The following is a 15,426-nucleotide window of genomic DNA, read 5'->3' as shown; positions in this document are numbered from 1 at the left end:
AGCAACAAGAATTCCACCAGCAGTCAAAATAATGCCAAATGTTAAGACCAGAGTCCTGCATAATTTCACCCCAATTTTTTCATTTCATATGCTGTCACTTAATGCCTTGCACTATTTGAAGACATGCTCCGTCTCACACACTAGACACAGTACCTCTGTACTCCCTACTGTTGGTGTTATTTTGCCTTTTGACCTTGAACTTATTTCTTCACAGCCTTCAATACTAATACTTCTCAGTGGTGAGTGATAGGTAAAATAAATACTACTGTTAATAGCATCTACATCATTGCGTTTTGAATACGGTTAAAAAGGATTGATGTAGGAAGTCTGTCTAGCATGTATACTATTATTTGTTGACTAGAAGAATGAATAGACATAATATTAGCAAGGGCCTCCTTTTTTATCTCCTTGTTTCCAGTATCTTTCTGTCTAAGCCCTCTGCACACCCAAGAAGAGACATCTTCCTTGTCAAAAAGGTGCCCCAATGCCTTCAATGCTAATGGGTTAGTTGATCATTCCTCTCTAACATAACTGAAATGAGAAGGAGACCCGGATTCTTTCCCAGCAGAAAAAACCAGTAGTGAGCCAGACGTGGTCGTGTGATTGAGTGACGGCTAGCGTGCACAAAGCCCCGAGTCTGATGAACCCAGGAAGCCAGGCATGGTGGCACAACCTGTAAAAACGCCGTTTCAGAAGCTCAAGGTTTTCTCCAGCTATATAGCAAGTTCAAGGCCAGCCTGAGCTACGTGAGTCCATCTCAAAAAAGAAAAAAATTTAAGGCCCCATGAGATGGCTCCATGCGTAAAAGTGCTTGCTGTCAAGACTGATGACCTGAGTTTGACCCACAGTATCAATATGGGGGAGGGAGAGAACTGACTCTTGCAAGTTCACCTCTGAGAAGCACATGCACACTGTGGTACATGCACACACATACACAATAAAATGTAATAACACACAATAAAATGTAATATTTTTTTTAATTTTTCTGCTGTACATGGTGGTACACACCTTTAATTTCAGCACTCAGGAGGTACAGACAGGTAGATCTCTATGAATTCCAGGCTAGTTTGGTCTACATGGAGAGTTTCAGGACTATCAGGGCTATATAGTGAAAACCTATTTTTTTCTCAGAGGCTAAAATGCCAGGCAGTGGTGGCACATGCCTTTAATCCCTGCACTTGGGAGGCAAGGGCTGGTGGATTTGAGTTCAAGCCTGGTCTACAAAATGAGTTCCAGGACAGCCAGGACTACTAAGAGAAACTCTGTCTAGAAAAAACAAGGGGGAAAAAGTGCCTAAGATGTTTTCAAGTAGCAGGGCGGTGGTGGCGCACGTCTTTAATCCCAGCACTCAGAAAGCAGAGACAGGCAGATCTCTATGAGTTCGAGGCCAGCCTGGTCTACACGAGGTAGCTCTAGGGCAGGCTCCAAAGCTACAGAGAAACCCTCTCTCATAAAACAAAACAAAACAAAAAAGATGTGTCCAAGCATTCAACCCATATTTAATAGACACATGTTTTTACTGTGATTGTATGCTGTGGGTCTCCTGTATGCTAGACTATATGATCTACCAATGAGGTACACCCCAGACAGACAGAGCTCATAACAGGCCTGACCTCAGTAAGTTGTAAGGATTAAATAAAACAAAGACAGTGTAGAGCTAGCAATTTCGAGATTAATTCTGAAGAATCAAAACAGCCTGGGCTACATGAATATGTCTCAAAAATGAAATTAAACCTGGAAAAAAATTTCTGGAGAAAAGTAGGACTTCCAGAAAGCATCATATGTTTGCATTGGGAAAATTACTTAATGCAATATAGCAAGAGCTCAGAATGTGTAAAACTCTTTATGGACAGTTTCTTGGATGTTTGTTTTGTTTTGTTTTTTGAGACAGGGTTTCTCTGTGTAACCCTGGCTGTCCTGGAACTCGCTCTGTAGACCAGGTTAGCCTCGAACTCAGATTCGCCTGCCTTTGCCTCCGAACTGCTAGGATTAAGTTATGCCAGTTCCTTGAATTTAAGTGAAAATTATTTATTAAGAGACTCTGGAAGGTGGGCACTGGAAGGTGGTTCACACCAGTAAGCCCCTGGAAGTCTGAGGTTAAAAGAAAACAAAATAAAAAAAAACCCTTAAGTTCGAATTAACCCGGGAAAATGAGCAAGATTCAGTAAAAACAAACAAAAGAACTAAATACAAAAATCTTGAAGATTCCCCCCCCACACACACTTTTCAGGGGATTCATTTGAAGGGAAGTTTTTGAAACCGATGACATCATCTGTTACCCGAGGCACATGGCAACTCTAAGCGGGTTCTGGAGCGTTGACGTCACCACGCTGTGGCTTCCTCCCCGCCCTCTTTTCTTTCTTGAACCCGTCGCCGGTTCGTGAATCCGGAAGTAGACTGCCAAAACAACAGCGCCACGGGACCAGGACAGGCGGGACCTAAGCAGGCACTAGCTCACAGGCAGAAAAACACTAAATTCACGACTTTGGGGGGCGGGGTTCCTGGCAGGAGCCCTCTAGGCGCATGCTCAGAGGCGACCTCCAGGCCAGGAGGAGGGGCAGGGTTCAGAACCCTGTGCGCCTGCGCTCTGGTGCAAGGTGGGGCCGCGGGCGCCCGCACTGTGGGGTGTTCGTTTGGGTAGGGGGCAACTGTCAACTGTCACAGAGACAGAGACGACAGTTACTGGCGGGCGGGATGGCAACACCTTCCGCAGCCTCGGACTTGGCTTGCTCTGCAGCGCCCTCGCCCGTCGGGGGTGCCCAGGCGGCAGCGGCGGCAGAGGAGGAGGAGCGAGAGGTGGTACGGGTCCGAGTCAAGGTGAGGCTGGTGGCTGGTCGGCCAGCCTGCCCGGGGCACCCAATAGGCGAAAAGATGGTGGCTGCCATAGGATAGAGGGCAGGACCTGAAATCTGGGGTGTTACTGGGAGACGGGGGTGGGGGGGACGAGGTTTGAGAGCAGAATAATGGGAGAATGAAGACATGGGTCTTGGGGACATATCCTTGGGTGTGTAACTGGAAATAGAGGGGAAAGGGCTGCCGAGTGGAGGGGTGGAGTCTACGGTAGAGAGGTTGGTTGGAGGGTTAGAGGAGGGGCCTCCGGAGTCCAGAGGAATGAAGGAGGTGCTGTTGCTGTCAGAAGAGGGAGTCCTAAAGTCAGTCAACATTTTGGACAGTGCACTTTCGTGCGTGTCCCCACCCCTGAGCCCACGTGCTTGGGGGGGGGGCAAAAACAGTTCAATGATATGTTTTGGACACTGGTGAGTATCTTGAGAACATAATAGGAAAAGTTAGATTCTAGGGAGTTCTTTACACAAAGTCGTGTAGGAAAATTCCTCAAAAGGGATTGAAGTCACAGAGACCTGAATAAAAGAGTCACCTATGTACATTTAAGGTGGGTGAAGAGTTCTAGGTAGAAGGGACAGCAAGAGAAAAGGCTAGGAGGTGGAGACTAGTTTGGTCTGTTCCTGTGGGTTCCCATATTGTTGGAGAAGGAGGACCGAGGGCAAAAGTGATAGGACAGTTGAGAGAGAGAAGGGCAGGTAGGTGACAGCATACTCTGAGGAAGGAACTTGTTGCAATAATTCGAGCAAGCTCACACTGGAGTGGTGGCACTGGCAGTGATGAAAAAGTCAACAGATCACTTCCGCGTAATAGGCAAAGATGTAGTGAGTGAGCCAGATGAAGTAGTGGGAAGGATGTTCAGAGCAAGGGAGATGAGCACACACAAAGGGCTGGAGGAAGAATGTAGTCAAGGTAACTCCCAACAGTTTGCTACTACTAGAGCATAAAGTTCAAAATAAATCTGAGTGGAGAGAGGACTACGTTGGGACCCCAGGTTTGCTGTTGAAAACTTTTGTTTCTGTTTTTGTTTTTCGAGACAGGGTTTCTCTATATCCCTGGCTGTTCTGGAACTCACTCTGTAGACCAGCCTGGCCTTGAACTCACAGAGATCTGCCTGCCTCTGCCTCCCTGGGTGCTTGGATTAAAGGTGTGCGCTACCACTGCCTGGAAGCTCTTGAAAACATTTAACCATGGGGCCCGGTGGTGGTGGTGGCGCACGCCTTTAATCCCAGCACTCGGGAGGCAGAGGCAGGCGGATCTCTGTGAGTTCGAGACCAGCCTGGTCTACAAGAGCTAGTTCCAGGACAGGCTCCAAAACCACAAAGAAACCCTGTCTCGAAAAACCAAAAAAAAAACATTTAACCATGGGGGTGTTAGAGGTATATTTGCTAGATTGATTGCAGTATAGGAGACTGATTTTGTTGTGGTCAGACTGGACATGGTGATTCTGGCAACCATAGTTAAGGGACTCTTGAAGGATTGGACACCTGGACTATTGCAGTAGCTTTGTTCCTGCTTGTCTGTTCCTGTCTTTTTTGGGGATGGAGGAATTTTGAGACAGGGTTTCTTTGTAGCTTTGGAGCCTGTCCTGGAACCAACCAGCTCTGTAGACCAGGCTGGCCTCGAACTCACAGAGATTCAGCTGTCTCTGCCTCCTGAGTGCTGGGATTAAAGGTGTGTGCCACCACTGCCTTAAAATTCTAAGGACACATCCATTCTTTCTTTGCCCAGAAACTGCCTGTGCCTTCCCCTTAGAACAAAAACAAGAGTCTCCACTATGGCCAAGAGCATCCCATCTAAATTTGGTCCCTGTTTTCTGCCACTCTGTACCTCACCCACTCTTCTGAATGGTGCTGTGGCCCCTCATAGCCTACCCCTTGTCTTCTTTCCCCAGAAATGTGAGAGCTTCTTGTCACCTGAGTTCCGCTCTTTTGCTGTAGATCCTCAGATCACCTCACTGGACGTGCTGCAGCACATCCTCATCCGCGCCTTTGACTTGAACGGGTGAGTGGGCGGATGAAGCAGGCTGCTCATCTCAACGGCAACTGTCTGTCTTTTGTGGGTTTGGTTTTTTTCAAATAATTCCACGATGAGTATATGTATCTTGCTGGGAGTATTGGGGAAATGTCATAAGATAAACTAGCGGAAGTATTTTGGGCTACAGGGCGTGTGTTTTTAAAACTTTCAGGGAATGTTTCCAAAATGGTTCTCCAGACACGTTTTACCAGTTCAGCCTCAGCAGCAGTATAGAAAATATTTTTCCTGAATGTGGTGGTCCACACCTTTAGTCCTAGCACTCTGGAGGCAAAGACAGGCAGATCTCTGACAATTCAAGACCAGCCTGCTATACCTGGTGAGTTCCAAGACAGCCAGGGATACACAGAGAGACATTCTCTCAAAAAAAAAAGTAAGAGGTTTGTTTCACCAACGATGGTGATACGTACCTGTGATCACAGTACTCTGAAGGCTGAGACAGGAGAATCAAGGCCAGTCTAGTTTACATAATGAAACTGTCTCAAAAGGAAGAAAGAAAATAATAAGGTTGTTTTCTTCATGCCCTCCCAAACAGTGGTTATTATAAGACATTATAAAATTTGTCAGTCTGGTAGCTGAGATTTGGTATCTCATAGGGGCAGATGTGATGTTTATTTTGTTGTGGTAGGTTATTCTGGAGGAATGTATGATTGTGCTAACAATTTTTAAAATTTATTTAACTTATTTATTTTATGTGCATTGGTGTGAGGTTGTCGAATCCCCTGGACCTGGAGTTACAGGCAGCTATGAGCTGCCTTGCGGATGCTGGGAATTGAACCTAGGTCCTTTGGAAGAGCAGCCAGTGTTCTTTACCACTAAGCCATCTCTCCAGCCCTGTGGTAACAAATTTAAATAGTATGAAATTCAGGGGGGCTGGAGAGATGGCTCAGAGGTTAAGGGCACTGACTGCTCTTCCTGAGGTCCTGAGTTCAATTCCCAGCAACCACATGGTGGCTCACAACCATCTGTAATGAAATCTGATGCCCTCTCTGGCGAGTAGGCATATATGAAGACAGAACACTGTATACATAATAAATAAAAATCTTTAAAAAAAAAAGAAATTCAGCTGGGCATGGTAGCCCATGCCTTTAATCCCAGCACTAGGAAGCAGAGGCAGGCAGGTCTCTGCGAATTTGAGGCCAGACTAGTCTACAAATCAAGTTCCAGGACAGCCACAGCCATTACACAGAGAAACCATGTCTTAAAACATCAAAAAAGAAAAAAAAAGTATGAAGTTGATGGATATTTAGGGTGATTCTGGGTTTACAGTGATCATCACACAAAATACTTCTTTGTATTTGCACAGGTGTATCTGAAGAATAAATTCTTAGTTTTATTGTACATTTGTGCATTAACATTCTGTTGTGAAAAATAAGAAACATACAGACTGCTTTTTTTAAAATGTAGTAAGAAGGCTGCTTTCTTCCCACTTCTAACCCCCAGCTGCACTGTTAGCATCCCCAGAGGGGACCAGCATCTTACCAGTGTTCAATGTGCCCTCCAGATATAAGCAGGTGCAGATCTGTTTCTGTGTTCATGTAACAAACTAGGTAGAAATGGCCTAACAACCTCAGGCTGCCTGTAATCCTTGGCATAGTTCCCAGCAAATAGAAGGAAGCTGTTTTCGGTACCTTTCACACTACCTTCCTTGTTTTGTAAACTGTTCCTGAAGTTGCCGGGGAACTGGGGATCCCAAGAACTCCTTCATATCCTTTGTCCAGGAAGAAGAACTTTGGCATCAGCTACCTGGCGCGTGACCGGCTAGGACAGGAAGCTTTCCTCTCTCTCCTTTCTGATTGGGACCTCAGCACAGCTTTCGCCACTGCCTCCAAACCTTACCTGCAGTTGCGCGTAGACATTCGGCCCTCAGAGGACAGTGAGTACCCAGTGCCAGAGGACTACTACCTTGAGATCCAGCTTTTCCCATAGATAATAATCCTACCCCTTATAGTACACTCCTGGCAGGCCACAGGGACTCATTTCTTTTAAATTATGTCTGAAGACCTGGGTTCAATCATCACTAACACCCCAAAAAGTTTGTTATAATGATGGTAGTTAGATATTTTAAAACTCAAGTTCAAGGCTAGCCTTAGCTACAAAAGCAACCCTATCTCAAAACAAAACTACTACAAAATAATTCAAGTTTTGGGTTTTGAAGATTAGGAATATTCAGCATATATTATCATATTGGCAATTAATTTGAAAACATGGTGGCACAGTAATGTTTTCAGGACTGTTGAAGAAAAATATTCATGTTCTTGGGGGAAATCCCATTTAAGTAGGAAGTAGTGAAGTGCATGGTGTCTCCAAATAATTTTACAAAAATGTGTTTATATGTAAAAGAAACGAAATAAAGCAAATGTGATTTTAAAAAAAGTTAATGGGTTTTGGATGAGGGGCTGCAGGTACAGGGTGTTGTGCAGTTCTTGTCTTTTTTGCAGTGCTAGACATGAAAGACAGGCCCTGCTCACTCACGTTAGGCAAACCCTGTGCCATGGATGCCGTGAAGCCACACTTCAGCTCCAGTGCATTCTGGTAGTCTTTTGGTGCTAGTACTGGGGGGGGGGGTTGTCTGTTTGTTTTGTTTACATATAGGATGTTTTGCCTGCATATATGTCTGTGCACTGCATGCATGGTTGGTACCCGAGAAGGCCACAAGAGGGCATAGGATCCCCTGAACTGGAATTACAGATGGTTGTGAGCCACCTTCTGCATGCTGGAAATCAAACCCTGGTCCTCTAGAAAAGCAGCCAGTTACTTCTGAGCCATCTCTATAGCACCACTCAGTGTATTCTGTCTTTAACATTATTATGGGTTTGAATTTGGCTTTGGTTTTGGAATTTTTTGAAACAATTATGGAATATAGCCCTGGATAGCCTAGAACTTGCCATGTAAATGTGGCCGTGGCTGGCATCAAACTTACAGCGATCCTCCCATCTCTGCTTTTCCAAAGGACCTGCCTGCGTTGCCATGTTGTTAGTTGGTCTTTGTTTCTTTCTTTCTTTCTTTTTTTTTTTTTTTTTTGGTTTTTCGAGACAGGGTTTCTCAGTAGCTATGGAGCCAATCCTGGAACTAGCTCTTGTAGACCAGGCTGGCCTAGAACTCACAGAGATCCGCCTGCCTCTGCCTCCCGAGTGCTGGGATTAAAGGCATGTGCCACCACCGCCTGGCTTCTCAGCAACTTTTTAAATCACATTTTGATGTGTGTGTGTGTCTATGTGTCTATGCATGTGCACACTTGCACATATGTGGAGGTCAGAGAACAACTTGGTTTTTTTTGTTTTTTGTTTTTTGTTTTTTTTGATTTTTCGAGACAGGGTTTCTCTGTAGCTTTTGGTCCTGGAACTCGCTCTGTAGACCAGGCTAGCCTCAAACTCACAGAGATCCTCCTGTCTCTGTCTCCCGAGTGCTGGGATTAAAGGCATGCGCCACCACCGCCTGGTCAGAGAACAACTTGTGGTAGTCAGTTCTCTCCTATCATGTGAATCCTGGGGATCACACTCAGGTCATCAGGCTTGGCAGCAGGAGCCTTTGCCCACTGTACCATCTTGCCAACTCAGCAAGGTTTTTTTTGTCATAAAAATGTTATGAAGTCATACAGTTTGCAGCCTCAGAGAACTTTTGTACCCATTTGGGATGACTGAGGCATTTTATTCACACCATAATAATCATAAATAGCTAAATGGGCCATTTAATGAATATACTTAATTGTCATGATAATCTTAGCTAGGTGGTGGTGGCGCATGCCTTTAATCCCAGCACTTGGGAAACAGAGAAGGCAGATGTGTGTGAGTTCAAGGCCAGCTTGGTCTCTTAAAAAGAGGAATTATTAGTTTTCCATAAAATAGATGAAGAAACAGGCCTAGGAGGGTATAAGATTTGGGCATGTCACATAGATGGTGGAAGACCAAGATTTGAACTTGGGCAGTTGATGATCTGGCTCCAGAGATTTTTTTCCCCAAACAATTTGACTCTGATTTTTTTAGACTTGTTTAGACTGGCAAGGGCCAGGCCTGGTGAGACATAATTTTAGCTGCAGAACTCAAGAGGCAAAGGCAGGCAGATCTCTATTAGTCTGAGGCTAGTCTAATCTACATAGAGAATTCCAGGATAGCCAAGGTTATGAGACGGGGTTTCTATAGCTTTGGAGCCTGTCCTGGAACTAGCTCTTGTAGACCAGGCTGGCCTTAAACTCACAGAGATCCACCTGCCTCTGCCTCCTGAGTACTAGGATAAAAGGCGTGCACCACCACTGCCTGGCAAATAAATATTTTTTTAAAAAGAAAGAAAAGGTGTGGGTGTAAAAGATGGTTCAGCAGTTAAGAACTCAGACTGATCTTTTTTGAAGGATCTGAGTTTGGTTCCCAGCACCCCCAATCTAGCAGCTCACAACTGCCTGTAACTCCAGCTCCAAAGGGTTGATGCTCTCTTCCGGCCTCCTTGGCTCTGTGTGCGCATGCGTGCACATGCGTGTATATATACACACAAACACACACATAAATAAACATAATAAAATAAATTTTAAACAGAAAATGAAAAAGAGGTTGGAGAAATAATGCCCAGAGGTAGAGGGATTGTTTAGTATATTGATGCCCTAGGTTCAAGCTGTAGGATGGCCAATAAAATAATAACAATATCAGTAATAATAATTTAGTCAATTATGCCAGCATCACTTGTTTTAAAAAAATCACGCTGAGATAGCTCAGCAGATAAGAGCATTTGCTGATGTTGCAGAGAATCTGGGTTCAGTTCTAGCACTCATAACAATCTATATAACTCCAGTTCTAGGGGCTCCAATTGCTCTCTTCTGACCTCCACAGGCACCAGGCAAGCAAGTGGTTCACAAACACTCATACACATAAAATATAATTTTTAAATGAATAAAAAAAAGCAACACTGATTTGAAATGCCACTCTTTTTACAAATTGGGTTCCCATATATACTTAAATTTAGTCCTGGACTTCCTCTTGCATTCTGCTAACTGGCTCCATTTGTGCTACATTTAACACTACGTGTGTATGTTTTCATTTTTTATGTGTATGGAATGGGGATTTTGTCTGTGTATGTATATCTGTGTATTGTATACATGCCTGGTGTCCTTGGAGGCCAGAAAAGGGTATCGGGATCCCCTAGAATTGGAGTTACAGATGGTTGTGAACCACCGTGTGGTCACTGGGAATAGAAGCCAGGATCTCTAGAAGGAGAAGCAAGTGGTCTTAGCCACTGAGCCATCTCTCCAGCCATATATATATTTGAGATGAGGTCTCACTGTGTAGCCCTGGCTGGCCTCAAACTCAGAGGTCCACCAGCCTCTTCCTCCCAAGAGCTGCAATCTAAAGCATGTACTACCACACAGGGATAATACTATTATTTTTAATGACAGTGATTTTGTGGTCAGTTTTAATTTTAAAAAAGCTTTTACCAAGTTCCTGATGTTCTTTTTCTTAGCTATTCTTAAACTTGAATTGGTTCTTGTGAACCTTAAAATAAGTTCATCCAGTTTCAGGAGAAAAACATTAGAACATTAGGTTGGATTGCACTGGATGTATATATTACTTTAAGGTTTGGCAAATTTGAGAACTTTATAATGAAGAATGTAGTATGTATCATATATAATATCACAGACAGAAGCCCATAATGAAAAGCTTGGATGTGTCTGCAGGAAATGTGTGTGCATTCACCCAAGGTGGATTATGTAGAAACTCTTTCTAGCCTCATGTTGGTCCATGTCAGGTTTTGTGTTTGCAGAAATCCTTTGCCTGTTTCTAAATGTGTTTTCAATTTTCCTATTGTTTATCTGTATAGAATAGAATATTTTTCCTGTCAACTGCTTTTGGCCTTGATAGCTCATGTTTTCCTCTCCCTTCTTGGCTCCTTTCTCTCCCTCCCCTCTTTGTCCTCTCCTTTTCTCTTTTCCCCACTTCCCTGCTCCCTCTCTTGGTCTCAAATAGCCTAAGCTGGCTTCGAACTTCTGATTCTCCTTTCTCTACCTGCCAAGTACCAGGATTATAGGTGTGTGCCACAACACTGGGCTGAGTGGACTCTCTGTGCCATTCATGTTGTTGCTGTGCCCTTCTGTTTGTTTGTCAGGTATACCACCACCCCTAGCCGCTTGATATTTGAGGGGGGCTCTCACTATAAACCTTTTGCCAGCTTTGGATTCCATGTGTTTCCCATGCTGGCCTCAAACTTGTGATAGTCTTCCTAACTTCATCCTGCCAAGTTCCAGGATCACAAGCATGAGCCACTCCACCCAGCTTAATTTTTTATATGAGTTTATTTGTTTTACGTCCCAGCTTGAGTTTTCCCTCCCTCCTCTCCTCCCAGTCCCTTCGCTCCCACCCCTCTTTGTTCCGCCAATCCACTCCTCCTCTGTTGCTGTTTAGGAAAAGACAGGTCTCCCATGAGTATCAATAAAACATGGCATATCAAGTTGTAGTAAAGCTAAGCACCTCTCCGTGTATTAAGGCTCGGCAAAGCCACCCAGTATGAGAAGTAAGGTTCCAAGAGCCTGTAAAAGAGTCAGAGACAGCCCGTTTCCGCTGTTAGGAGTCCCACAAGAGGACCAAGCTACACAACTCTAACATGCATGTAGAGGGCCTAGGTCAGTCCTATGCAGGCTCCCTGGTTGTTAGTTCATTCTCTGTGAGCCCCCATGAGCCCAGGTTAGTTGGTTCTGTGGGTTTTCTTGTGGTGTCCTTGACCCCTCTAGCTCCTACAATTCTTTCTCCCGCTCTTCTGCAGGATTCCCTGAACTCCATCTAATGTTTGGTTGTAGATCGGCTTCTGTTTCCATCCGTTGCCGGATGAAGCTTCGCTGATGGCAATTAGGCTAGGCACCAATCTGATCACAGGAGATGGCCAGTTCATGCTACTTACCCACTATTGCTAGGAGTCTAAGCTGGTGTTATCCTTGTAGCTTCATGGGAGATTCCCTGGTATCAGATTTTTACCTGACTCGGAAGTGCACCCCCTTTCCAGTAGTGTCTTTCAGTACTCTACCCCCCACTATCCCTCCTGTTCCCATCCCCACCTGCCCTCAGTCCACTCACAAAATCTCTTCTATTTCCCCTTCCCAGGGAGATCCAGGTGTCCCCCATTGAGCCCTCCTTGTTCCTAGCCTTTCTGGGTCTGTGGATTGTAGCAAGGTTATCCTTTACAGCTGATATCCACTTATGAGTGAGTACATGCCATGTTTGTCTTTCTGGGTCTGGGTTACCTCACTCAGGATGATTTTTTTCCAGTTCCCTCTATTTCCCTTTAGATTTCCTGATGTCATTGTTTTTAACAGCTGAGTAATATTCTATTGTGTAAATGTATCACATTTTCCTTATCCATTCCTCGGTTGGGAAACATGTAGGTTGTTTCCAGGTTCTGTTTGTTACAGATAAAGCTGCTGTGAACACAATTAAGCAAGTGTCCTTGTGGAATGACTAAGCATCCTTTGAATATATGCCCAAGAGTGGTATAGCGAGGTCTTGGGGTAGATTGATTCAACAGTTTTCTGAGAAACTGCCATTCTGACTTCCAAAGGGGCTGTACAAATTTGCACTTCTATCAGCAATGGAGGAGTGTTGCCCTTGCCCCACAACCTCTCCAGCATAAGTTGTCATCAGTGTTTTTGATCTTAGCCATTCTGATAGATGTAAGATGGAATCTGAGTTGTTTTGATTTGCATTTCCCTGATGGCTAAGGATGTTCAACATTTTACGTATTTCTTGGCCATTTGAGAATATTATTATTATTATTTTATTGCTTTAAAAAATACCAATGCAAATTCCCAGTTCCTCCCCTCCTCCCACTCCCCTCCCACTCCCTCCACACACCCTTTCCCCAACCCCTGTCCAATCTTAAGAGAGGGCAAGGCACCCTGCCCTGTGGAAAATCCAAGGCCTTCCCCACTACATCTAGGTTGAGCAAGGTACTCATCCAAAGAGAATAGGATCCCAAAAAGCCAGTACATGCAGTAGAGACAAATCCCAGTGTCATTGTCATTGGCCCCTCAGTCTGCCCCAACTGTCAGCCACATTCAGAGTGACTAGTTTGATTCCATGCTCGTTCATTCCCAGTCCAGTTGGAGTTGGTGAGCTCCCATTAGCTCAGGCACATTGTCTCAGTGGGTGAAACAACCCCTCATGGTCTTGACTTCCTTGCTCATACTCTCCCTCCTTCCCCTCTTCATCTGGACCTTGGGAACTCAGTCCAGTGCTCCTATGAGGGTTTCTGTCTCTATTTCCATCTGTTGTTAGACAAAGGTTCTATGGTGATATTTAAGATATTAAGATATTTAAGATGGGCTGGAGAGATGGTTCAGTGGCTAAGAGCTTTGCTTCCAAAGGTCCTGAGTTCAATTTCCAGCAACCACATGGTGGCTCACAACCATCTGTTTTGTTTTTTTTATTATTATTATTTTTATTTTTGAGACAGGGTTTCTCTGTAGCTTTTTGGTTCCTGTCCTGGAACTAGCTCTTGTAGACCAGGCTGGCCTCGAACTCACGGAGATCCACCTGCCTCTGCCTCCCGAGTGCTGGGATTAAAGGCGTGCGCCACCACCGCCTGGCTCACAACCATCTGTAATGAGATTTGGTGCCCTCTGCTGGCCTGCAGGGATACATGCAGGCAGAACACTGGGGTCATTCTTGTGGATTCCTGGGAATTCTTCTAGAGACAGGTTTCTTGCTAACCGCAAATGGCTTCCTCAATCAAAATATCTCTTTCCTTGCTCTCATATCTGTCCTTCCTCCATCTCCTCAACTATCCCATTCCCTCAAGCTCTCCCCAACCCTCCCCTTCTCCTCTCTTCTTCCCTTTCTCCTCCTGAAACTGAGAAGTTTCTGTAAAGCAAAGGACACTGTCGATAAGACAAAAAGACAACCTACTGAATGGGAGAAAATCTTCACCAATCCCACATCAGACAAAGGACTGTGCTCCAAAATATATAAAGAACTCAAGAAATTAGACATTAAAATTCTAAATAACCCAATTAAAAATTGGGGTACGGAGGGCTGGAGAGATGGCTCAGTGGTTAAGAGCATTGCCTGCTCTTCCAAAGGTCCTGAGTTCAATTCCCAGTGACTACATGGTGGCTCACAACCATCTGTAATGAGGTCTGGTGCCCTCTTCTGGCCTGCAGACATACAGACAGAATATTGTATACATAATAAATAAATAAATATTTAAAAAATGGGGTATTGAACTAAACAGAGAATTCTCAACAGAAGAATTTCAAATGGCCAAAGATACTTAAGGACATGTTCAACTTCCTTGCTATCAGGGAAATGCAAATCAAAACAACTTTTTTCCCTTTTTTATGATTAATAACTTATTTTTAAAAACCTTATTCATTTTATTTATTCATTTATTATGTATACAATGTTCTGTCTGTGTGTATGCCTGCAGGCCAGAAGAGGGCACCAGACCCCATTACAGATGGTTGTGAGCCACGATGTGGTTGCTGGGAATTGAACTCAGGACCTTTGGAAGAGCGAGCAATGCTCTTAACCTCTGAGCCATCTCTCCAGCCCCAAAACAACTTTGAAATACCATCTTACACCTGTCAGAATGACTAAGATCAAAAACACTAATGATAGTTTATGCTGGAGAGGATATGGAGTAAGAGGAACACTCATCCATTGCTGGTGGGAATGCAAACGTGTAACTACTTTGGAAAGCAGTGTGGCAGTTTCTCAGAAAATTGGGAGTCAACCTACCTCAGGATCCAGCCATACCACTCTTGGGAATATACCCAAAAGATGCTCAATCATACTACAAAAGCCTTTGTTCAACTATGTTCATAGCAGCATTATTTGTAATAGCCAGAACCTGGAAACAACCTAGATGCCCTTCAATGGAAGAATGGATAAAGAAAGTGTGGCACATCTACACACTACAATACTACTCAGCGGTAAAAAACAATGACATCTAGAATTTTGCATGCAAATGGATGGAAATAGAAAACACTATCCTGAGTGAGATAATCCAGACCCAAAAATATGAATCTGGTATGTACTCACTCATTAGTGAATTCTAGCCATAAACAAAGGACATTGAGCCTATAGTTCATGATCCTAGAGAAGCTATGTAATAAGGTGAACCCAAAGAAAAACATATATAGATCCACCTAAAAATTGGAAGCAGACAAGATCACCTGACAAAATTGGGAGCATGGGGGTGGGAGGTAGAAGGAAGGGGACAATTGAGAATCTTCTGTTGAGAATTCTGTTTAGATCTGTACCCCATTTTTAATTGGATTATTTGATTTGTTGATGTCTAGTTTCCTGAGTTCTTTATATATTTTGGAGCTCAGCCCTCTGTCAGATGTGGGGTTGGTGAAGATTTTTTCCCATTCTGTAGGCTGTCGTTTTGTCTTATTAACAGTGTCCTTTGCTTTACAGAAGCTTCTCAGTTTTAGGATGTCCATTTATTAATTGTTAGTTTTAGTGCCTGTGCTATTGATGCTCTGTTCAGGATGTTGTCTCCCATGCCAATGTGTTCAAGGCTATTCCTACTTCTATTAGCTTCAGTGTATCTGGATTTATGTTGAGGTCTTTG

General features: G+C 44.1%; 1 protein-coding gene across 1 annotated transcript in view; it reads left to right on the top strand.

The window, feature by feature from the left end:
- The first annotated feature begins 2,387 nt into the window (after window positions 1-2,387).
- Tbc1d25 (TBC1 domain family member 25) overlaps window positions 2,388-15,426 on the top strand; it is a 28,142-nt gene continuing 15,103 nt past the window's right edge. The window contains exons 1-3 of the mRNA XM_075957954.1: window positions 2,388-2,817; window positions 4,736-4,845; window positions 6,597-6,751. Coding sequence (XP_075814069.1) covers window positions 2,524-2,817; window positions 4,736-4,845; window positions 6,597-6,751 — 559 coding nt within the window. The 5' untranslated portion in view covers window positions 2,388-2,523. The remainder of the gene's footprint in view (window positions 2,818-4,735; window positions 4,846-6,596; window positions 6,752-15,426) is intronic.

This window comes from Microtus pennsylvanicus, chromosome X, assembly GCF_037038515.1.
Source record: "Microtus pennsylvanicus isolate mMicPen1 chromosome X, mMicPen1.hap1, whole genome shotgun sequence".
Lineage (NCBI taxonomy): Eukaryota > Metazoa > Chordata > Mammalia > Rodentia > Cricetidae > Microtus > Microtus pennsylvanicus.
Note: the sequence above shows the minus strand (reverse complement) of the source record. Positions and strands in the feature narration are given on the sequence as shown.